Below are 25,386 nucleotides of genomic sequence, written 5' to 3' on the forward strand. Positions count from 1 at the left end.
GCCCTCATTCTTTATGGCTCAGAGGCAGACCTAAGACCATGGGGTGAAAGTTGTGGGAAGGCAAACTCAAGCTCAATAATTAGGAAGAACATTCTAACGATGTTGGCTACTTAATGTTGAAATAGACTACATGGTAAGGTAACGAGTTCCTCATCAATCAGTAACTTGCCCAAATATCCAAAGCTAGTTAGGCAAGCATTAGAATGCACACCCAGGGCATCCTGACTGCAAATACAGTGCTCCTTTTAACACCCAGAAATGGAATGGTTGCTCTATACAAACACCACCGAATTCTGAGCCTAAGGCTAGAATAGAACCGAGCTGATGGAGCCATACGTACCTGCTGACTGCTTTGTAACTTACTGTCATCATAACGAACAAACAGCCAGCCACGGTGCCAGGCATTTCCTTTTATTAGCTCTTAGAAGATTCCTGTTGGAAAGCTCAGAGGTCCCAGAAACATTCATGTACAACTTCCTTGAAGAATGTGGTGAGAAAAATATACATACATATGTGTATGTGTATATGTATATGTCTATTTTGTGGTGCATCTCTGAAGTTGCTGCCTGTTCTGTGGGGGCTCAGAAGCGCTTCTGGAGGGCAGTCTGGATGTTCTTCAGCAGGCCCCACTTAGCTCGGTTCTTCCCACGCCCGTCTGGTGTTACCACCTGCAATTAGAAGCAAAGAGCCATAGCACCACCCAAGGATAATAAATAGCAGCTCCCAGGAGCCTGCACTCTGCTGCATGCCAGACACTACACATCATTTCAGTAACTCCTCACAACAACCATATGAGGCAGATGCCATCAGCCCTACTTTATAGACAAAGAAACTGAGGTTCAGAAGGACAGGCAGTTTTTCTCCAAGACCTAGGCTAATATGTTGTGAGATTGTGATTCCATAGTCCTTTAAGGCAGCTCATGTGACTGAGTGCTGACAACTGTCAGGGGGCTGGACCCCAGCTGAGCTTCACCTTAGAGTGTCCCCCAGCTTTCTTCCCCAGCCCTTGGAACTTGCTTCTTTCACAGCTCTTATCAGTTGGGAGTTTCAGCTAATGGTTTGACTTTCTTGCCAGATCATGAACACCTTGATTGAGGTGTGGGGGAAATGGAAGTCTTTCATCTTTGTAGTCCCAACACTGGTTATGGTAAAGAAAAGGTTCTTAGAAGAGTAGATGGATGATGACTAGAACAATAATTTGTAAATCTGCCAACTGTTTCCCTTTGATGCAGGCAGGAGTGCTTCAAACTCTCTTTGGTCATAGTGCATGGTCTGTGCTACCTGGAAAAGGCAGAGTGTGTTGGGCAAGAGGGGTAAGCAGGGCCCTCCCTAGAAATGTCACCAACTCAGCTTAGACGTGGAGCTCCATGCCTTACATTGCAGATAGTGAGTTTCTCCATTTCTCTGGTCTGGCAGCATTCCCATTCCTTTCTAATACACATTTACTGAAGAGCAATTTAGGGAATGGGGTAGAGACCCAGGGATGAAAGACAGCCTGCTGGATCAACGGGCTCTGCCTAGGTGGATAAGGACTTGAGACGGGGTGGAGTGGGGTTTGGATGGCGAAGAGGAATGTTTACACAAAGCACAAAGTCTCTATGTACAAAATTTTGACCTTCTATATTTGTATACAAAGGAAAAGGGCAAAAAAAAGTCAGACACTTATTAGCATTATGCTCTCTACTTTTACAAAATTTATTTTTGGTTTTAGAGAAAACAGGGCTGCATGCAAGGTAAAGGTCATATTATAGACATGGCTTTAGATTAGCCATTGCTGGGTCAAACTGGAAATAATGCATAGAGATAATCCTGATAAAGGTGATATAAATAATGTAAGATACACACACAGCTATCTGGGGGCAATGAGGAAGTGGTAACAGTGTTATGAGGGGCTAGGAATTAACACATAAAAAAGTAGTAGATTTGAGTTTTTGCTTTAGAGTATAGTCAGGATCTTCAAAGATAGAGACTACATGTGACATGCATGGGAATGGGGAAGTGAGGATTGAGATGTGTCTATGAACAAGGGGATTAGATAGAATAGAGGACAGAAGAAACAGAAAACAGAACTTAAAATAGTAAAGAAATCAAGATGATTGTTGACATCCGTTTTCCTGCCCCAAATGCCCCAGGCTCAGATTACTTTTTCTTTCTTTTTTTAAAAGAGTTTCAGTTACTCTACATTGGATTACTTTTCAAATGAATTCTACCAAACTTTTAAGAAACAGTTGTTCTAGAAAATAGAAGAACAAAAGCTTCCCAGCTCCTTATTAAGCTAGTGAAATATTGGTTCCAGAACCATATAAAAACAATATAAACAAAATTATATGTTCAATTCCCTTATGATTACAGACACAATAATCAAAAATAAAAAATGAGCTAACTGAAATCAAGTATATTAAAAAATATTACATCATGATTACATATAACCTATTCTATGCATGCAAATAGAGTTTAGTATCAGAAAAATCAATCAATGTAATTCATTTAATTAATAATGGCCTAACGAAGAAAAATCATATCATTACCTCAAATGTAAAAAAATTAATCAGGTTTACCTATTTATGCACAAGCTCTCAGAAACCTAGAAATGAAAGGAAATATTCCTAACTTAGTAAGGATTTTACACCATAAAAACTAAATAAAAAATAATAATTCAATGAAGAAACTTTAAGATCAAGAATAAGATAAAGATATCTACTATCACTGCTACCATTTTATGTATGACTCGAGGTTCTGGCCAAAGCTATAGGGAAAGAAAAATAAATAAAAGATCAAGGATTTTAAGACAATACATAAAACCATATTATTTATAGATGATAGGATCATATGCCTGGAAAAATAAGCAGAATCAACATATAGGCTTTCAGAGTTTTTTAAAATTGTTGTAAACAAAATTAACCTACGAACTGCGATAGTCTTTAATCTAAACCAGCAATCTATTAGAAAATATAGTAAAATATTAACTAACATTTATAATACCAACAAAGTCTGTAAACTATCCATTTTTATTATGTATATACTTAAGGTGGTATGCAACATGATGTTTTAATATAGAAACACATAGTGAAATAATTATTATAGTCAAGCAAATTAGCATATCCATTATCTCACATAGTTAACTTTTTGTGTATGTTAAGAGCTCCTGAAATCTTAGCAAATTTCCTATATAATACAATATTATTAACTATAGTCCTCATGCTGTACATTAGATTTCTGAACTATTTAGTTTAACCAGAAAGACATAGTACCTCTACAGGAAAAATTTATAAACCCTAGTAAAGCACGTGGACGATGGTTTGAGTAAATGTTCAGACTTATTACAAAAATATAAATTGTCTCCAAGTTAATTTAGAAACTCAATGCATTCTGAATCAAATTTTACCTGAATTATTTTATGCATTCAATTTACTTACTCTCAAATTTACATGAAGGAGTAAATTTCCATAATTGGCTAGATAAATCTTTAAAAAGAAAGAAGGATGATGGATACTTACTTTAGTAGTTCATCAAGACATGGCACAATGCTGAGGTTAAAAACCAGTAAAATCATTGTGGTATTGACATAAGAGCAGAAACATGGACCAGTGGGATATAATAAAGAACTTAACCCCTAAACACATGGGAATTTAATATAAGATCAAACTGGTACCTTTATTGTATCCTAATGGAGAAAAGACATTGCTTGGTAGATGGTATTAGGAAAATTGGTTCACAGATGACAAAAAATAGTATATCCCTACCAAGTACTGCAAATAAAGGTAGCATTAGGATGGATTAAAGACCTAAATTTGAAAGGTGAAACTTTAAATTTAATAAAGGAATATATATTAATAGAAGATTATTTTTGTGATCTAAGCCTAGGGAAGGGCTTTTAAAACAAAACTTCAAAAGGTCAAACCATAAGGAAAAAACAATTGATGATTCTGATTACATCAAAATTGAGGATTTCTGCTGTTCCATGATGTACACTATGAACAAAGCTAATAGACAAATGTCAGAAGGGGAAAAGATATAGCAATATCTACAACTGTTATCTAGTATATTTAAGGACATCCTACAAATTACCTAGAAAAAGAAAAATGCAATAAAAAATGAGCTAAGGATATCAATTGGCTATTTACAGAAGAGAAAATCCTGAAAACTAACAAGGATATGAAATGAAATTTAAAACAAGGAGATATCATTTCATATGTATTGGGATAGCAAAAAGGTAGAATGCTGGATCTTACTAAAGTAGCTGGGGTTTTGGATATAGGGGCCCTCATCTATTGCTTATAGAAGTATATATGAATGTGATCAAATTAAATACCCACATATTCTATGACTCAGAAATTTCATTCACGGTATATATATTATGTGGGCTGAATTGCATACTCCTAAAATTTATATGCTGAAACCTTAACCCCTACTACCTTAGAATGTGACTGTATTTGGAGATAGGGCTTTTAAAGAGCCTTGCACGAGGTCATTAGAGTGGGCCCCAATCCAACCTAATTGGTGTCCTTACAGGAAGAGGAAATTTGAACACACAGAAAGGCAGCATGATGATGCGCGTGCACAGAAGAAGGACCACGTGAGGACACAGTGAGAAAGTGGACATCTGCAAGGCAAGGTGAGGGGTCTCAGGAGAAACCAACCCTGACAACACCTTGACCTTGGACTTCTAGTCTCCAGAACTGTGAGAAAATAAATTTCTGTTGTGTAAGCTACATAGTGCATGGTATTTTGTAATGGCAGCCCTAGCAAACTAATGAAATAATCCAGAGAAATTCTGACACTCCCATCCTGCCCACAAGGTGTCATGTATGAGACTGTTCACTATAGCACCACTGAAGGTCACCTGGGTGTCCACTCTGGTTGAGCAGGCAGGTAACATGCACATTCTGAAGACGAGGCAGCATCAGGAGTAAGGGACAAAATGTTCATAACAACATGGGTGGATTATGAAAACACAGCATTTAGGGAAAAAGGTAAGAAACAAAGTAAGATACATAACGCATTGAAAACAACAATACACATCATGTAAGAATTCATAAAATAAAAGGATACACATAAAACGTATTAGAATGGATGCCACAAAAGGAAATGTATAAATAAGAATAGGACTTTGCACAGACCAATGCTGATAATGGACCATGAATGGAAGTGTATGACTCATTTGATCCTCTGTATATGAGGTTAAAAAAAAAAAGGTCAGTTTGATCCTAAATTATACTCACTCTAGGATTCAAGCTTATCTGCATGGCAAGTAGGAAGGGACCAATAGGTTTTACTCACATGAAGGGTCAGGAGCTCTATGTAAAAGAATAAACCCTAAGGAGATAGAGAATGCAAACCATTAAGTTTCATTTGAGAGCATGGAGCCACTGTGAGCGAGCGGGTAGCTTTGAGATGGTTATTCTAAGTGTGGAATAGTGATGGTCACTCAGATTGTCCTCCAGCCCCAGCCCTTGCAGATGCGTGGCTCAGGTCTGCTGTGAGAAGAGAGGGAAGACCAGAAGGGGGTTTCATGACGGCCAAGCAGCCCAGCTGTGTGGCTGGGTGGGGTTCCAGCAGGAGCACAGGCTGAGCAGGAAGGAGGCAGCACTGTGAGACTCAGGGCAGCTGGCAGGACCACTTCCTGAACACATGTTAGGCACCAAGCAGGTAGGAGGGAGACTCCACATACAGACTGAGAAGGACTTTGAGAGGATGGGTGGGGGGAGAGGTTGCTATATTTCCTGAAGAGCTATAGGGAAAAGCCCAGAAAATTAACAATTTGTGACTGTTGCTGGGCCTGAAGTTTTACCTTTCATATCTGATGTGACCTAGGACATCCAGTTTACAGACTGTGGTAGGCAGAATAATGGGTCCCCAAAGATGTCCATGTCCTGCTCCCAGAATCTTTAAATATGTTATGTTACATGGCAAAGGGTAACTAAGGTGGCTAGTTGGCTGGTCTTAGGATAGGAACATTGTTCTGAATCATCAGGCCCAATGTAATCACAAGCATCTGTCAAGGTGGAAGATGGAGGCAGAAGAGAACCAGATGGTAATGTGACAATGACTCAGCCCAGTGTTGCTGGCTATGAAGATGCAGGAAGGGGCCATCAGCCAAGGAATGTGGGTGGTTTCTGGAAGCTGGAAAAGGCATGGACATGGATTCTCCCTTAGATCTTTTGGAAGGAACACAACACAGCTGACACCTTGATTTTAACCAGTGAGACTCATTGTGGACTTCTGATCTCTAGACTTGTGAGTAAATAATTTGTATTGTTTAAACCACCATTTTTGTTTTTTACGGCAACAGCAGGAAACTAATACAAGATGGATAGTTAGATTTGATATGGGAAGGCTTCATGGATGTTAACCAAGATTTAAAGTCAGAGGGAGACAGCAAGTCAAAGTAAGTAGGCTATTTTCAGAAATGGGAATGGTGGTCAGCAGGCATAGTGAGGATCACAGGAAGAGCAGCAGGAGAAACTAAGGCCAAAGAGTACATAACTTACCTTAAAAACACATTTCTCCTCCCCTTCAAAACTATCAGTTAGGCTCTTTGATGTTAGAGGCTCTCAGCTGGGGACTGCCGGCGCAGATGGGGTGTAAGACCAACACAGTGCCTATCCTCGCAGAGTTTGCAGCCTAGTGGAGTTGGGACTTGGACCCAGGTCCACGAGACAAAATCCAGTGCTTTTTCCAGTGCATGATCTTGCCTCTCATAAAATAAAAGTTCAGCTTTTGTTTTGACATCATTCTCCCAGAGTGAAGTACCATGTCCCCAGGACTGAGCCTAACCTGCCCAGACTTAGTCCCATCTGCTTGTGGTGCAGCGGGACAAGCAGCTCTGGCCTTGGATACAGACCTAGGTTCCCACTCAACTCCTCCTTCCTGTAACATGAGGCCTGATACTTTCCTTCTCTGAGCCTCAGTTTTTTTTATCTGAAAAATGGAGGTGGTAACTGCCTCCTTTCCTATTTGTTGGGATAATGAGTGATAATGAACAAACAGTGTCTGACATAGAGTCGACCTTTAATCAGGACCTTTAAAAAGCACTAAGGCTAATTTTCTTGCTGCATGTATTAAACTTCAAATAAACTCTCTTAAAAAGATCAAGTCATAGCTATGCAAGTCACATATAAAAGGTGTTATTTCACTTCTTTTACAAAAGTACATATGATGAAAATATTGCATTTTGGATAAGAAATGATTCTGCTGCATCATTGCAGCATTTTAAATGAAACCTTTCAGAAATACCTGCATAGAACTGACGCCAAAGGAAAAAATTTCGATTTTATGGGAAAGAGCTGAAGTCATTACTTTTATGAAGCTTTATAAATGTCATTCAAACATACCATCTTATTTTCATTTGCTATTGAAGGCTTTACTTATGCAAATCATGACAAATGTTAAGGAGCCAGTGTTTCCCGTGGAATGCTAATACAACCACAAAGAAAGGAGGGAGAATTACTTCTGAAGGAAAAATCTATATTGCAGCTCCTCAAGTCAGATAAAAATGAAGCTTCCAGAAAACCTCATTAATTAGGGCTTTGCTCATTTAGATATTGTGCAAAAAGGAAAGAGACTAAAATGCATTTCCCTCTCTTAAATGGAGGGCAAATTAATCCAATGAACACAATTTCAAGGGGAATGTTGCTTCTTGACTGATTGTATAAAACACTTAACAGCTTTAAGGCATCTTATGGTACTTTATAATTATTAATTTTATTTACCAATTTATTTCTTCATTCTTTAATGTAGATATTCATTCCTGCATTCATTTGTTGGGTCACATTTTCACTCATGGATTCATTCAATAACCATTAAGAACCTGCTCTATGCAAAGTGCTGTGGTAAGCATTGTGGAAAAGAGATGAATTAGACATGAATTTTGTTCTTAAGGAGTTAATAGTTTGAAGGAAACTATAAAACATCTACCTAAGAAAGGCCAAGAGGTTCTGCGATGGCAGACTGATGACACACTGAGGTCTTTCTGCCCATCCCTGTCCTTAGCATTTAAAAATGACAGAAGGTATATTTAAAAAAAAATTAGCAACAGCACTGAGTGACCTTCATGGGAAAGACATTTTTTTTTTAATTATTTTTTTATTTTGGCATATTATGGGGGTACAGATTTTAAGGTTTCAATAAATGCCCATTTCCCCCCCTCCCCCCAAAAGTCTGAGTCTCCATCATGACCATCCCCCAGATGGTGCACATCTCACTCACTATGTATGTATATACCCGCCCCCCTCCCCCCTCCCACCTGCCCAATACCCTATTACTGTAGCACCTATGTGTCCACTTAGGTGCTACTCAGTTAATACCAGTTTGCTGGAGAATATATCTGGTGCTTGTTTTTCCATTAGAAAGACATTTTTAATTTAAGGAATTCCTAAAAACGTAGGAGGCAGAGAGAATCAGATTGAAGGAAAAATTCAGTCAATAGGACATACTACAAAATGTGATACCAGCCATAAGGCATTCCATGTTCTAGAATACGCTGTCTGGTTTAAGTCAATTCTTGGGCTGCTTAAGAGAAGAGCACTGGGGTGATTGGCCCACAGGGTAATTGGCTTGGGCACAGCAGCAGGAGCGGCCAGGCAGGCTTCCTCATCCTACTTCCTCTCCATGTGACTGTCTGATCTTTGTAAGAAGGGGTCAGGGTGCATGTGGCGCATCCAGAAACAGAGCATGACCCTACCTCTTACTTCCCCTTTACCTGAGTGGTAGCAACCACTCAGATTCTTCTTCTCAAACACTTAACTGAGGAGACAAAGACAGCATAGCTAGTCCGATGCTGCTGGGCGTTGGAGTTCTAAAGTCACACCAAAGTTGGGCCGTGACAAGCCCAAACCACATGCAAGCTGAATTTAGGGGAGCAGAAACTAAGGGCTAGGATAAAATGGTTCAGATTCAGGGAGAAACAGAGATAGAAGATGAAAAAGATAGAGATAGAAAGAGAGGAGAGAAGAGAGAGAAGGTGGGGGGAGAGAGAGAGACAGAGAGAATAACTTTCTAGTTTCCCTGAGTATCAGATCAGATGTATGTCCTGAAAGTGGGCTTTTGACAAAAGAGAAATTTATAATACAGACAAATTTCTGTTTTCAAAAGCTGAAATAAATGGCTTTGTCCATTTGCTTCTAAAATAATTCCTGATTAAGACATAATCTACTCTGATTCCAAATAACACCGTCACGGTGATACAGTAAAATAACTCCGGGCAGTCTCGATATTTTTCTTCTCTTTCTCCTTTTAATATCAATAAAATTATACTCATGAGTGTGTGTCCCTTGAGAATATAAGAAAGAATTTGCCTTGCATCACAAAGAAGGTAGAAATAATCATATTCTTTCTTTTTGGATTTACACTGACCTGCTCAGTGACTATTTTTTGACTTTCAGATAAACAACAAATATTTTTTTTAGTATAAGTAGGTTCTAAATATTGCATAGGACATACTTATTCAAAAATTATTTATTATTTGCTAGAAATTCAAATTTAACTGGACACCCCCTATTTTTATTTGTTAAATCTGGCACCCAATCCTTGCCTGAAGATAGCACCTCTTTTTTTATTCTTGTCATACCACAATTACTTCTTGTTCTTTGCACACAACAATTATTTGTATACTAGACCCTGAGTGCCTTGAGGGCAGGATTTATACTTGATTTTCCTCTGAATCTCTATATCCTAACAATGCCAGGAACAAATGTTTTTTGAATCAAACAGACCTCACAATTCTCAGGCCTTGTTTGCAAAGTCTGGTTAAGGCCAGCAACCCTCTCTTTGGCCCCACGCTAACAAATTTTCTTGGCTTAGAGAGAGAGTCCCATGGTGGGTTCTGTGATCTCATGATCATCCTAACAGAGCTGCATCCAGAACCTGTCAAAAGATATGTCAGAGAAATAATGTACACGGTACCTTGCAAATGTCACTCCATTGCCCAGGACCATTCTCGTTGATGGCTCTAACTTTAAACAGATACTCGGTGTTGGGGGTCAAGTTATGCAGCTCCAGATTCTGCTGCATTATGTCCTGAATTTGTCCACAGAGCTCTGTTTGCACGTTGTTAGGAGGGGTAGTAATGACTTCATAGAATTCCATCTCAAAAGAGTCCACATCTTCTGTTGGGCATGTCCAGTAAACCTATGGAGGAAATGAACATATCATTGTGGTACTAGTACACTTCATTCAGCTTTCCTTCCCACAAATATCTATGTTGTTGACTATCTGTGGGCTGAGTGTGAGCTGACCCCATCCTTGCAGCCGCTGAGGACTTTGAATCAGACCACGGGCAACAGACCTGGAAGGCTATGTGATGAGGCCTGGCATGATGCTTGTAATGAGTTTCAAGGACAAAGGACTCCGTTCTGGGTTCTGTTACTGTCAGTCAACGTGGAGGTGACAATTGTCCTCCTGACACCACTGACAAAAGTAGCTTCCCTTTACTGAATACCTATTATGCATCAGATTCGGTGTCAGGTGTTACCATCCCTAACTCATCCTCGTAACTCCTGGAAGATAGATTTCATTATCCCACTTTACAGATAAGGCTCAGAAAAGTTACATTTATCAAATTCCAGTGGAACCACAGAGTACTAAAAGATGAAAAGTTTTATCCATTCCAACCCTCTGTATTATACACAAGAAAACAGAGTCCAGAGAGATGAAATAATTTATCCAAGTATTAGAGAATATACTGAAGGCATAAAATAGCAACTCCTCTGAAGTAATATGTCAATAAGTGTCAATTAGCAGATGGTGCCTGGAATATAAATATTTTATAATAATTGTATTTTTTAAACAGATATCTTATGCTTTTATTAGAATTTTAATAAATTTAAATGTTGTGACTTTATAAAATTAATTCATAATTTTAGGAGTATAGGAATTTAAAATTTTTATAAAGTTATATAATTTATAATTACTTTTATATATTTATACTTTAAACATTTTTATAAGTTTATAAAACTTAATAAAAATGAACTTATCTTTTCTAATTATCAAAACATACTCATTGTAACATACTTAAAAATGCAGAAAAAGTATAAGGGAAGAAAAGAAACATTGATTATTTCTTTTCAATTTTGTAATACACACAAATACAAATATATATAAAACTTGGATTATATATGCTTTCTTTTACTTATTATATTTTATATATTTTCCTATATTATTAAAAATACAGTAAAGCACCATGTTTAAGAACTGTCCCATAAGTGATTTAATTCTTAAATAGTTGAACATTTAGGTTGTTCCTAATTTTGTACTCTAACCAATAAATGCTATAATGAAGACTTTTGGACATGAATCTTTGTCTGAATTTTTAATCATTTATTGGAAGGGATTTCTAGAAATAAAATTGAGTTTAAAAAATATCTAGGATTTTAACAACACATATTGCCAAATTGTAAGACTAAGTTGAAGAATATTTTTTATGCTAAAATCCTAAAGATTTGAGAGAGATGTTAACACAGATTTAATCTTCTGCATTACTGAGCACTATGATTCCTGTGTGATGTCTATTCCATTTTCCTAAAATAGGGATCAGTGATATTTTTACACCAAATACCACTGTCTGGCAATAGGTTCAGGTGTCCTCTCTTGACAGCCAATGACTTGACTGGGTTGTTTTGTGTAGTCCCCTTTCTTGAGCTCAGCCAGGGATGACTAACAGGTGGCATGGGGTGACTATTTCCTAAGCCCAAGTATAGAGCAGACACCATCAGTCCTTTGTCTCTAGAACAAGATCCTGCCAACTTCCCAAGAGGTCTGAGTTGTCACGGAGATGAGACCTACTGCCAACTCTGAGTTAATGTCACATACACTGTAGGCCTTGCTGATCTAGTATCCTTTGGAAAAAGTAGCTCAGCTGCTCAGCTATTGCTTATATGAAGGGCAGAGACACTTTGTTGTGTATGATAGCCATGGGAGGGCATGTTATACTTTGCAAAGTATGGTCATTCTTTGTGTCAATTATAGATTCCAAGACATAGAACATGATGTCTCAGGAGAATGGAAAAGTAAATCTTGGTTTGTGTCTGGCCTTCATTTTCTTGTTTTTAGATTCTCGATACTAATGTGTGGTCCGCAGATAGCAGCATTAGCAACACCTGGAAGTTTGTGAGAAATGGCATCTCAGGCTCTATTGAAACCTACTGAAACACAATCTGCATTCTAACAAGATCCCCAGGTGCACATTAATGTTTGATAACCATTATTTTAGACTTCAAGAATGCCAAAATTCTTTGGGAGTGTTCTAAGATTATGGGGGCAAAACATGAGTTCTGCTATATGGACTCAGGCCAGGGGCTGACTCTGTAGGGAAACCTGAGAGTGAGCAAGATGCATTTTAATAGAACATCCAGTCCATGTTAATCTTTTTTTTTCCTTCCTGCACTTTAATGTTCTATAAACAGTTTAGTTTAGGTTTAGCTGGAGTTGAAGGGTATGTTAAGTAGAGGCCCATTTGTCCATAGTAGGTCAAGAGGGTCAAAGGGGAGTTGTGCCCCTTGACCCGGAGACCAGGTGATGGCAGCTGTAGACATCTGTGAGGACCCACTCTCCACCCTCCCCTCCATAGAAGAGAAGATGAGTTGGAATTCCACTGGGGATTATTCTTCAATCTTTCCAAATAATGGAAAGTCTGGATATTTTCTTTATGAAAGGTAGCAATTTAAAGAAATAGCTGATAGATAATGGAGTCTGCATTTCTAACTCCAGTTTCTGTGCTGTCTCTATTGTAGGCTTTCCTTTGGGAAATATTACACTTCCAAGCAGTCTCTTCCAATTACTCTGGCTCCCAAATTGGGTTCTCTTTCAATAGGAAAGCTGCCTTTGGGGTAGGGGTGGGGCATTCAGATGTATTTCTGACTATGAGTTAAATACACCATTTGGTTTAAGCCAATCTTGGGTTTCTTAAGATTTCAGGAACTCATCCCTTTTGAATGAGCTGACCACAAATTGTCTAGAGGGGTGGCTTGGAGTGACCAGACCCTAGAGGTGGAAGAAGTTAAGTGCAACCTTTCCTGACTACCCTCTTCCATTCTGTGCCCCACACCTTTCCACCTTCCCCACTGAGTCCAGAGCCTTTCTTACCTTGGCTGCTCTGGGATACACCAGAGTCTGGTAGATAACAATCGGACCTGGGGTCCTCACGCAGCCGTCATTGAAGGAGTACCAGTTGTGAAAGCTGCTGCTGTTCTGTGCAGGCTGGCTGTCCGCAGGAGCGCTCCAGTAGGTGTACAGGCCGTCTGTGGGTTTGGCGGGCGCGGCTGACTGGGCTCTCCCGCAGACCTCCAGACCCATCTTGGCCTTCTCGCCAGTGTTGACGGACAGCAAGGAGGAGCTTCGCTGGTATATCTGCTGGTTGCCAAAGCTGTGGGTGCTGAAAGTGACCTTCCGAGAAATCATCATTTCTGAGTGCATGGGATAGGAGGAGGGCAGTGAGTCCCCTGAGGAGGACACCTTCTTGGGTCCCGTGGGGAAGAGCTCATGGATGGCGCTGGAGAGCTCAGCGAAGTCCAAGGGCATGCAGTGTATCGAGTGTAGCCGGAGCTGGGGGTCAGGCCTGTAGGTGGTCTGGATGCCATCCTCAATCTGGTCTACCAGAATCTTGGCAGACTGCAGGAAGGCCACCTGGCCAGTTTCCTTCAGGGCTTCCTTGGAGTAGGCGATCAGACCATCCATCTCGTTCACCTTCAGAGTTGTGACGTCCACATATTTTTCAATCTCCTGCTGCCTGGACACTTCTAGATTCTCTATCTGCTCCATGATGGCTTTCTCCTTCTCCTGAAGAATGCTGCGCAACTTGAGAAAGCCATTTCTGATCTCCTTTCGCTTCACCTCCTTGTCAGCTTTAAAGCTGCTTTTTAAGATGTTGAATTCCATTAGGTCATTATCAATTTCATATCGGACTGCAAAACAACCAGGTTAGTTACTGTCAAAATTTTCATCTCCCCAGGTGCCAAAGCCAGTAGCAAACTGTAGCAAATTGCCATGGGCTCCAAGGGAGTGAGTGGAGAGGGAGGGAGGGCACTTATAGCTGGGCCCAAACAGGCTAGGATGGGTTTATGCAATGAATTTGGCCTTCATCAGTACACCCTTCCCTTCCTCCTTCTCTAAGACTTCCCTTGGGTATGACCAGCCGTCTGTCCTTCCTTGGCATACTTTTATCTCTTAACAGTAATCCCTGTGGCCTTGGGTCTGAGGTTGGAAGTTCAGGCCACCCTTCATATTGTTTTTCACTAGAACTTAATTGTCTGCAAGTTGGACTTAAGAAGAAGTGAAGTCACAAAGTTACCGGGCCCTGCCTTTCCCTGTAGGAAAGCTAGGCTTTTGTAGTGATAGGAGAAAGAACTAAATTTCTCATGACTATTTGTAAATTCTGCCTTGCCTCATTCACCAAGAATCCGGCCCTAGACAGCAGTGGGAAATCAGCCCACTTCACTGAGGGGGCTGTTTTACATGCCCTTTCCCCGCACTGGAGGTCTTCGCCTCTCTTGTGGTCCAGCTATGTTGCCTCTCTCGCCTTCCCTCCTCTCCCTTTCAAGAAAGGGTCTGCTGTCATACTTCCAGGAGAACCAGTTCATCTTGCATCCTCTCAGACGCTATTCGGATTTTCAGTTCACTCAGTCATTCAACAAACATTTACTGGACCCCTGTTGCATGCTGTGTTTTTCTAGACACTGGGGATACAGATATGAACATGAAAGCTGCTCTCAAGGCACCTATAAATGCAAAGACACTACAGCTGGAGGATGCTACGGCAGGGTGGGGATGTGGCACATCTCTGTGAAATGAAACACTTTTGTTGGCTTTACAGGATTTTAGGGGCCGGCGCGGTGGCTCACGCCTGTAATCCTAGCACTCTGGGAGGCTGAGGCGGGCGGATTGCTCAAGTCAGGAGTTCGAAACCAGTCTGAGCAAGAGCAAGACCCTGTCTCTACTATAAATAGAAAGAAATTAATTGGCCAACTAATATATATAGAAAAAATTAGCCGGGCATGGTGGCGCATGCCTGTAGTCCCAGCTACTCGGGAGGCTGAGGCAGAAGGATGGCCTGAGCCCAGGAGTTTGAGGTTGCTGTGAGCTAGGCTAATGCCACGGCACTCACTCTAGCCTGGGCAACAAAGTGAGACTCTGTCTCAAAAAAAAAAAAAAAAAGGATTTTAGGTATTAGGCAGCAATTTGGAGAGTGTCAACCTTTTGTGGCCTATACTGAGGTAAGATCCTGCTCGTGAAAGGTCAACTCTGTGATGAATCGATGGGCTATATTCCTCACCAAATTTTACATAGGAGTAGGGGTGACCAAATATTTTTGTGCTTGGTTCTTAATGTCATCTTGGGTCCACAGGAAGCTGGACTTCTGTGGGTGGTGGCCACTGCAACATTGATGTGCATTTGAATAAGAGAAACCCTAAAGTTCTATCAGACAATGAGGACAGGGACCACAGATGCCTTGGTCACCACTATGCCTAGGGTGTGTATAGGTGACCAAATGTCAATTCTTCCCTGTTTTACAGCATTTCTGGGTGAATGTCAGCAGGGTCACTCTTTGGCCTATTCCCTAAAGCCCCCAATTCCTCTGCCTACCTCCTCCCTCACACTGGCCCAGAAATGATGAGGTGATGCAGGTGGGGGCTGAAAGGAGAACTTCTAGGGTGTGATTTCAGTGGTACTGAGACGTGCTTCTTTCCCTGCTTGGATGCAATCCCTACTATGACTTGTGGCAGCCGAAATTCTACTTCATGCATTATTTTCTCTGACTGTACAGTAGTTGCCCACCATCAAAGATACTTGGATAGGAAATTTCTTGCTTTATCAGGGATTAGTTAAGCTTATGCAGAACAAAGTCCTGAAAGGTAGGATAAGATTTTCTTATATGAGGGAAAAGAAGCAACTCCAGGAAGTGAGAAAAGAGGAGGCTGGAGGCACCCACCCCAAACTTTCCAAATATGACAGCTTTGCAAGGACTGATCATAGAGCAAAATCAAATCAAGGTCTCTTCCAAGCAATACACTTAAAACTAGCTATTTACTAAACATTTATTATGGATCAGATCCATATATCATCATACATTATACATATTATGGACCAGATCTATATATAACCATATTTTACATATATCTTCCTATCAGGACATTATTATTCCCATTTATAGATGTGGAAACTAAGGTTCAGAGAGGTTAAGTGACTGCTTAGTGTCACACAGTAAGTAAATGGGGGAAACTAGACCCTGTCCCTAATTCTATTTGTCTAACCTTAAAACCTATGTTCTTAATTGCTCCAGCTGTGGTTCTCAGTCCTCTATGAGTAAAAGAATCCCTTGAGGAGCTTAAAAAAAAAAACTATTCTGCTGGACTCAACCTGCTAAGATTCCAGATCAGTTGGCCTCAAGAATCCAGGTGAGGCAGGTTTTAGCTAGGTTTAGAATCTAATCCAGGGAATCTCCTGGGATCATGCTAAAAATATAGATTTTGATGCAACAGACCTCAGGCGAGGCCTGAGAGTCTGCGTTTCTAACAATCTCCCAGGTGATGCCAGGACTGCTGGTTCTTGGACCACATTTGAGCAGCAAGGAGCTAAACTTCTGAGCTGCCTTGAATTCAGTAGTTCTCAACCCTAGGCTGTACATTAGAATCACATGGGGAGCTTATTAAACATCTCTGTTGCTCAGTCTGTATCTCTGTGGGGATGAGATGGGGCATCGGTTGTTAGCCGAGCTCCCAAACTGGATCTTCTCTCTAGGGCCCAGGGTTTCTCAGTATGTATTCTCAGATCAATTGCTTTTGAATATCTGGGGATCCATTTAAAATGCAGATTATGGCACCTGGCAGGAAAGTGAATCAAGTGCTCAAGAACAAGTTTGGTTAGAAGACATTTGTTCAGCAAGGATTGACAAACTAAATTCTTTACCCATGGCTAACATCTGATTTACCTATTATCCCTTCCCCCATTGCCTGGAATCTGCACAGGTGTTATTCCCCCCATCTTCAAATGAACTTTGCTGTCTGACTTTTAGGTGCTCTGGACCCAGAAAACTATCCTAGGTCTCTCCTGTGTTAAGGACCCAAGCTCCCTACAGCTGCGTGGGAGCCACAGTAGGCTGTAGGCAGCAGTTCCTTCCCCAGGTTGAGGCCTGGCCAGGCCAGGCAGTGAGTACCACTTTAAGAAACCCTTTAGGAACCAAAAAGCCTACCCATTTTTCTTGGCAATGTGGCTCTTGTAGGGTTTCTCTCATATAAAGACTTCCCTGGTGGTGGTTCCAAAATGAATAAATGTCAATTGACAAACAATGTTTCTAGGCATGTGGCAATTGAGAAAGTCAAGGTATTCCTGAAATATCCGTGCTGGTGAGAGGTCCTGGGTGAGATGATAATCAGCTAGCCTTTCTCTGGCCTGCTGTTGCATCCAATGGGACCTTTCTGTGCAACTCAGGGAAAAGCTGCCTCCCTCCCAAGGGTCTAGGCATGACTTCACGGTAGAGACTGAAATATCTGACAAAGGGAAAGGCCTGGCTTGCTCTGGTGCACTTTGGCTAGACTGCAGGCCACTCCTGAAGGAAACAGACCACGGGTGGTGGTGGATCCCCTGCCCCTTCAACCTAAAAGTTCTGGCCACTGTTTAGCACAGATAGGTTGTCAAATGAATGCCATGGAGTTGCTGTGGGCATTGGAGTCAGGACTGGGTCTGCCACTCACTAGCTGCCTTGTTCTAATTATTTTTAGAGCCACAGTTGTCTTATCTATGGAGGGATTTTAATGCCTGTTGCTGTAGGATTATTGAGATTAGACATGATATGCTTCAAAGGCCTCTACACAAGGAACTATTTGTGGGGGTAAAGAACCCTACAGTGATCTCTGGGATTCTCATGTCCAGCCACATGGAGACATACCCAGAAATTATTGGGCGCTTTTCTAAGTCCTAAATAATATTCTGAAATATTATTGTGCTTGGTTCCATCACTGCAACCAGGGTTAGTTTCCCTTATAGAAACTATAGCTATATTATATAAAATGTCATGAACAGGCATGCAGAGGAAAAAAATCAAGCTGTTGATCAGAATGTTATTGGTTATTTCTGAGTTTCCCTGTTATTATATATTTGCTACCATTTTATTTATTTTGTTGTCTGCAAATTTTAGGAAAAATTCATTGGGAAAACATTTAAATTGAGATTCTCAGCATTGACAATTCTTTCCCCTTGCAAATTTGGAAAATACTGAAGAAATCCAACTGTGGTTACAAAACATCTTAGAAAGCGTCACAGAACATCAGGATATTGCAGGATTAGACTCTTCATTTTCTACAGGGGGAAACGAGTCCCAAGAACATGAAGAGGATAACCAAGATTATAGAGTCTTTATGCACTTTGTACATGCCAAATACGTTTTTGCATGCTTCACATTGAGTAACTCATTTGCTCCTCACAACAATGCAGTGAAGGAATGACTGCTCTTACCCCCAGATTATAGAGGAGAAAACCAGGGCACAGGGAGAGTAAGTGGCTAGTGGTTGCCAGCTGTGGGCACCAGGACAATGACTTGCAGTGGTTGGTTGCTCAGGGGTTCCCTGTGCCTTGTTTCCTTCACCAGGTGAAGGTGAGGCTCTAACTACCTAAGCAGATTGCCCCAAGCCATCTTCCCTATGGGTTCCTGAACAAGGAGTTACTATTAAGAGGTAGGAAAGGGGACTAGGACCTGCTTTGAACTTGGCAATGGCGCTGAAGAGTGCAGCGGCCCTCTCGGAGCAGGCGTCTATGAGGCTGACGGTGTCGTGGCCGTTGTGTAAAGAGACCTTGCAGAAGGTGCAGAGCAACTCATTGTCATCGCGGCAGTACTCAATGATGCGGCTGGACGGGTGGTAGATGCAGATCTTCTCGTCCTGGTCCTCAGGGCTGGTGTCCACGAAGACGTGGTCCTGCATGGTCACGTCCGAGTGGAAGGCCTTGAGGCATTCGTTGCACAGGTTGAGGCGGCAGGTGATGCAGCGCTTGTAGGCGATGCGCCGGTTGCGGCAGACCTGGCAGAGGATGGGCCCAGAGCTGCGGTCAAAGCGCCACTTGAGGTAGCCGTGCTGCTGCATGTAGCGCTTGGTGAGACGCCCGCGCAGGTAGTTCTCGGGCAGCTGCATCTTGTTGGTGTAGGGCATGCAGTGTGAGCGGCTGCACACTGGGCAGATGAGGATGAAGAAGTTCTCGGTGACCTCGGCATGTTTTTGCAGATGCCGCAGGCACTTCTCACACAGGCTGTGGTGGCAGGGTAACATGAACGAGTGCAAGCGCAACCGTTTGCACAGGGGACAGGTGAGGTGGCTGACCAAGTTGCTGCTGGTTGGCACCGTCTTCACCTCATCGACCTGGGTATCGCTGCTCCCGATGCGCAGGGCGGTCTTGGAGCTGAAAGGAGAAGCAAACACAGGGCTTCAGGAGACAGGCTCAAGGGCGTTCCATTTCTCTGCCTCTGAAAGAACCCTTGGTCACTGAGAGGCATCCAGTGTGGTGGTGGGGGCCTGGGCTCCATGCCAGGGAGCTTGGCTTCTAAACCTGCTGCATTGTCTTTCAGCTGGGGAACTTCTCTGCCGGTTTCCTAATTGTAAAGTTAGTACCCATGCCATAGGATTTCTTGAGAGGATCAGAATTAAGTCTGATACTTGTAAGGACTAGGAGCAGAACCTGGAACGCAGTAAGTGATCTACAACAACTTGCTATTTTTGAGCAAAAGAAAAGCAGCAGGGACTGGACTGGCACTATTAGTTACACCTTGGTGTTCTGTTGGACATCAGTAGTATCAAAGAACGCCAATAGCAGACAAGCCTACCCTATGATGGATCAAGGAAGAAACAAGATGAATTTATAATGTTTGGGCTCAGACAAGAACATTGTTCAAAGCACGGAAATGACCAAAAGTCCTCTCCTGGTTAATGGGAATGACTGGTGTTTTTTTTTTTTTTTTTTTTTTTTTTTTTTACTAATTGAAACTTTAGGGTCATTCTGTTGTCCACCTTCTAGATAAGTTGTATTAAGACCCTCAAAGCACAGGCAACCAAAGCAGAATTGGACAAATGGGATCACATCAAGTTAAAAAGCTTCTGCACAGCAAAGGAAACAATCAACAAAGTGAAGAGACAGCCTGCAGAATGGAAGAAAATGCTTGCAAAGTACCTATGTGACAAGGGATTAATAACTAGAATATATAAGGAGCTCCAACAATTCAATAGGAAAAATCAAATAATCTGATTAAAAATGAGTAAAGGATCTGAACTGACATTTCTCAAAAGAAGATATACAAATGGTCACCAGGTATATGAAAAAATGTTCAACATCATTAGTCATCAGAGAAATGCAAATCAAAACTATAATGAGATACCAGCTTACTCTGTTAAAATGGCTTTTATCAAAAAGACAGGCAATAATGAATGCTGATGAGGATGTGGAGAAAGAGGAACACTTGTACACTGTTGGTAGGAATGTAAATTAGTGCAACCACTATGGAGAACATTATGGAGGTTCCTCAAAATACTAAAAATAGAACTACCATATGACTAACACAGCAATCTCACTTCTGGGTATATATCCAAAAGAAGGGAATTCAGTATATTGAAAAGATATTTATACTCCCATGTTTATTGCAGCACTATTTACAATAGCCAGGAATTGGGATCAACCTAAGTGTCCATCAACAAATGAATGGATACAGAAATTATGGTATATATACACAATATTATATAGCCAAAGAAAAGAATGAAATTCCATTATTTGCAATAACATGGATGGAACTGGAGAACATTAAATAAAATAAGCCAAGCACAGAAAGACAAATCTCTCATGTTCTCACTTATATGTGGGGGCTAAATATTAAAAACGATTGATCTCATGGAGACAGAAAATAAAATGATAGTTACCAGAGACTGGGAAGGGTAGCAGGGAGGGGAACATAAAGTGGGAACAGTTAGTGGGTGCAGAAATATAGTGAGATAGAATGAACAATATTTGATAGCACAACAAACTGACTAAAATCAATAATAAATTAAGGTATACTTAAAAATAACTGAAAGAGTAGAATTGGAATGTTCCTAACACAAAGAAATGATAAATGCCTGAGGTGATGGATACCCTGATTTGATTAATTCATATTGTATGCCTTTATCAAAACATCACATGTATGCTATAAAGATATATAACTATTATGCACCCATAATAATTAAAAATTAAAAAGCTTTATTAAGATACCTAATAGGAGATTTACCCCCATGTCCTCCCCTTATATGAGCCCAAATCCTACAATAACTTATGGATGCCTCCTTACTAAGTTGAGGAACCTCATCCTTGCCTATGATTTATGTTCTCACTTGTTGCAATGAGTCAATAAATAATGAGTCCAACTACAGTTGTGTCCTTTGTGGGTTTTGCCTGGAGGGCATTGACGTCATCATTATTGTTATTGTATGTAGGATGGAACACAGAGGAGAATGGCTAAGTGCCCTTCCCAGGAAACCAAGAGGTCCGCTCCTGAACCTAGCCTAGAGCCTGTGTGATCTGACAACCAGACTAATAGGTAATGGTTAAGGGTCTGGGCTCTAGAGGCAGACTGGACATGACAGAATGCACCACTTTAAAGTTGTGCCTTTGAGATGAGTTTCTTTACCTCTCTCATCAGTTTTTTCATTTGTAAATCAGAGCTCACAGTACCACTCCCCTCATGAGGTTTTTATGAAGTTTAAGTGAGATGATCCATGGTAAGTGCTTAACTGCTTAGGTTAAGTACATAGTAAGCTTTCGGTAAATGTGGCCACTATAATTATTCCCCTCTGTTACTAGTCTGCTAATTTCCACAGTAGAGGAAATTGTGGCCAAATCAATGAAAAAGTATATGTTTTTACTGTTATGTGTGTGTGTATGTGTTTTAAATTTCTTTATTTGTCTAATGTCCGAGGCTGATTTTATATATTTAATTGTAAGAACTATGGATGAAATAAAAGTATACTTATAAAATTCAAGGGCATGTTCTAAGAAGTTACAATCAGGGCAAAAGCAGTTTATGAAAATCAATGCATTAGCTGTAGGAATGGAGGTCTAAACAGACACACAATTTGTAGCTGTTCCTATTCTTTCTCCTATGTTCATGTCAGTAATATTTGAGTATTAATCTTGACACTGTGGCTGTGTTCCCTTCTGTTCTTGTCTTCTTGCATTTCCTGATTGTCTTTGTCTCCTTCCCTGCTCCCTTGGCAGGTGACCTATGTCTCAGAGCCTAGATAGCCAAATGTGCTCCCCAATTATAATAGAATGGAATGGCCCTGTGGTGACAGAGAGTGACCCTTGCATAGACTAAGGTGCCTGGAAAGCTCATCCCTTAGGGATCTGGATGCTGGGCTGCACCCATGCCAGCCTCAATGTTCTCAGCTTTGCTTCCTCTCTGCTTTCTCAGCCTGGACCCTGAAGGGGTTGCTTGGAGGTACAGGTACAGGTAGCTAGATGAACTTCTTTAGTCTGATAAAAAGATAGAGCTCCAAGAATCAAGGTGTAATACAAAGGGAGGCTACTAGGAAGCCTTTACAGGTGGTGTCTCTACAAGGAAGCTCATGGGTTGGCATTTACATAAATCAGAAAGAGGCAGGGAGGGAGGGAGGTGTTGGGGGAAGAGAAAAGAAAGTGCAAGGCTAAGAGACAGGTGTTAATGGCCCAAGGAGCTATGGTAGAGGCGGAAAAGGAAGTGAGAGAAAGAGTAAGGCAGAGAAGGAGGAATGAGACCAGAGTGAGACAAGATGAGCAAGCTGTTGAGCAGTAAGTGGTGATGAGGATCAGGGAAGGCAGTAGTTCAGAAACCAGGAGAGAGGCTAGATGGAAGGCAAGTGCCAGGTGCACCCTGAGCTGACAGCCTGACACTTGGGATAGCATCCCTGCCTCTCTCCAAAAGCCTCAGGATTAGACTGGGCATTCAGTGGTCACTGTTGCATTCCAAAGCAGTGACCAAGCCCAGCAGCCTGTCTTCCTGCTGAGATATCCTGCCTCTGCACAGTCCCCTTCCCTGTCCTAAACTCAGACCTGTTCTTCTTGCACCTGGGTTCTTACTGTATCACCTAGAAAGTCTCCTGGCTTCCCTTTCTGCTCTCTCCAGGCCATTCTGCACATTTGAATCATCTGAAGGGGGGTAGAGCTTTTACAATTCTGATGCCTGGGTTGTACCCAAGGCCAATAAAATCAGAATGTTTATGGGTGGTGGCCAGGTATCAGTATTTTTTTAAAGATCCCCAGGTGAGTCCAATGCACAGCAAAGTTGGGGAGCTACTGATGCCTAAACCACCTTCCCAAAGCATCACTTTTATCCCTCTCCTGTTGAAATGAGCTGGGTGACTCTCAGTTGCTGATGCACAGAGAATGGGGAAATTGACGGGAGAGAGGAGTGTGCACACTTCTTTCCACACCTTGGAATTTCTAGACTTTCACCCAGTGTCCCTCAATCTCTATTCATGCGAACATCATAAGAGAGCCATGGATGGAGAATAACATTTGTTAAGTATCTGCTAACTGCTTAATTGCAAGATGGATCATATTTTTCAACTGAATTCACCAAGCCATTGCTCACAGTGTTGGTTTTCCAGCCTTGAAAGCCTTCAAACCTGTCTCTCATTTTTCTGCTTCTTCTAATCCTGTCATCTTATCGTGCTATCACCTTTTTTCTTCTAAGAAGTTTGCTCTTACTAATTCAGACTCCCCTCATCTGTGACTTAAAAAGACTGTTTTGGTAGACCAGGAAGAAGCTATGTAGTGTCTGATGTGGAGAATTAGTACCCCAGATGAGTAACTGGGACTCTAAGTGCCATGACTTTGGGATGGGAAAGAAGAGAAGGCAGGTAGGAATTCATGGATGTCTGGGGGCCTTATATAGGTCATCAGGCAGTTTTATTTTTCCAATAAATGTGGCAGATATTAAGAGTTCATAGGAGGAAGAGAAGAGCAGTTTATATTTCTATGTCACATATGGATGACAAGGCACATGCATTAATCTTCATGTCTGCCATACCCTGGAAGGTACTGCCTCTATTTTGCAGTACAGCATTTGAAAGTTAAGATCACAAACTCTGAGTTGAAAATGTGACTCTGCATCTTACTAGCTGTGTGATCCTGGGCAACTTAACTTCACAAAGGCTCAGTTTCCTAGGCATACAGTGGACTCGGGGTAGTGGTTAGCTGAAGTCATGCATGTGGTACTTGGCAAGTTGCTTACACACTAAGTATCAGCTATTACTACTTTGTACAAATGAAAGAGTTGGGGTTAAGAAGAGTGCATTGCTCATTTACATAGTTAATGGAGCTTGAGTTTGGAAGTTGGGGGTCTATACATGATTAGTGGCTGTTTAGGATATACTTAATCGCTATAAAATGCTTGGCTCCTCTTTTTTCAGATAGAGAAATGGACTTGGGCAGTCACTGGCCTGCCCTGTGGACCCTACAGCCGGTTTTCCTGAGCCCATGTGGCCCCACATCAGGTGCCTGGCACTTACGAGGTCCGGATGCTCCTGAGGCGGCCTTTGCGGAACGCAATGGTGATGTTGCGGCAGCAGCGGCTCTCATAGTAGTAGCACTTGACATTGCTGCTGGCGGTGCAGCAGCACTTACAGTTGGGATCATTGGCCCAGGAGCAGCAGCACCAGTGGCAGTTGGGGCTCTCAGAGCAGGTGCAGTGGCAGAACTGGCAGTTCCGCTCATCCTTGTAAGGGCAGGGGAAGCAGGTGCAGTTCCGCTCGGAAGTGAAGATGAACTTGCAACACAGACAGGAGCATAGCTGAGGACAACATCTCTGCCACGTGCAGCATGGAGAGCAAACACACATAGCAGTCTCCATGGCACTTATATGATCGTCACCTGGGCCCTAGAATTCTTGACCCCTCCTGTACCAGAATCCTGCTGTCAGTTCTCCAATGGAGGGGTCCCTCCTTCCCCTGGTGAGGCTGTCAGCTTGGAGGTTGCAAGAAGTTGGCTGTTATGAGGCCTCCACAGGGAAGCCTGTGGGCTCGCATTTACATATATCTGCCTGAGGGCATTTGCTTATGTCACAATCCCTGCATCCCTACCCTGTCTCACTATGCTGGGTGGGTAGGAGGATGAGGCCTGGGGGGTGGTGGCAGGTATGTTGATGGACATTCCATGCTTCTATAGGACCAGCTCAAGAGAGTGGTGATGCAGTGAGCATACTGGAGATTTAGCTGTCACTTGTCACCTTTAGAGTTACAGGGTAGATTTCAGAAGCTTTTTCTCCTTGTTTGCTGCTTTGCCTGAGATTTGGGCAAGCTGACTTCAGGATATGTCTTTATATACTGAAAGGCCTGTGTATGATTAACTGGAAAAGTAGATTGACATGATTTTCTTCTCCTTGGACTTTATCCTGCCTTGACAAAACTC

General features: G+C 41.7%; 1 protein-coding gene across 1 annotated transcript; it reads right to left on the reverse strand.

Moving 5' to 3' along the window:
- Positions 1-395: 395 nt before the first annotated feature.
- Positions 396-24,988, reverse strand: TRIM42 (tripartite motif containing 42). The gene is made up of 5 exons (XM_012762297.3): positions 24,489-24,988; positions 18,683-19,380; positions 13,081-13,898; positions 9,904-10,128; positions 396-668 (listed from the first exon to the last, which is right to left on the reverse strand). Exons 1-5 carry the CDS (start codon positions 24,827-24,829, stop codon positions 582-584), a joined length of 2,169 nt encoding a protein of 722 aa, XP_012617751.1. The 5' UTR covers positions 24,830-24,988; the 3' UTR covers positions 396-581.
- Between the last annotated feature and the right edge of the window lie 398 nt (positions 24,989-25,386).

This window comes from Microcebus murinus, chromosome 1 (genome assembly GCF_040939455.1).
Source record: "Microcebus murinus isolate Inina chromosome 1, M.murinus_Inina_mat1.0, whole genome shotgun sequence".
NCBI lineage: Eukaryota > Metazoa > Chordata > Mammalia > Primates > Cheirogaleidae > Microcebus > Microcebus murinus.

What these genes read in the sequence shown, in the direction of transcription:
- TRIM42 (XM_012762297.3), bottom strand. Translation starts at nt 24,829, where the DNA reads ATGGAGACTGCTATGTGTGTTTGCTCTCCATGCTGCACGTGGCAGAGA. An exon ending in CTCAGGAGCATCCGGACCTC is followed by an intron (nt 19,381 to 24,488) that starts GTAAGTGCCAGG and finishes TTCTCCTTTCAG; the next exon opens with CTCCAAGACCGCCCTGCGCA. An exon ending in TGTATCCCAGAGCAGCCAAG is followed by an intron (nt 10,129 to 13,080) that starts GTAAGAAAGGCT and finishes TTTCCTCCATAG; the next exon opens with GTTTACTGGACATGCCCAAC.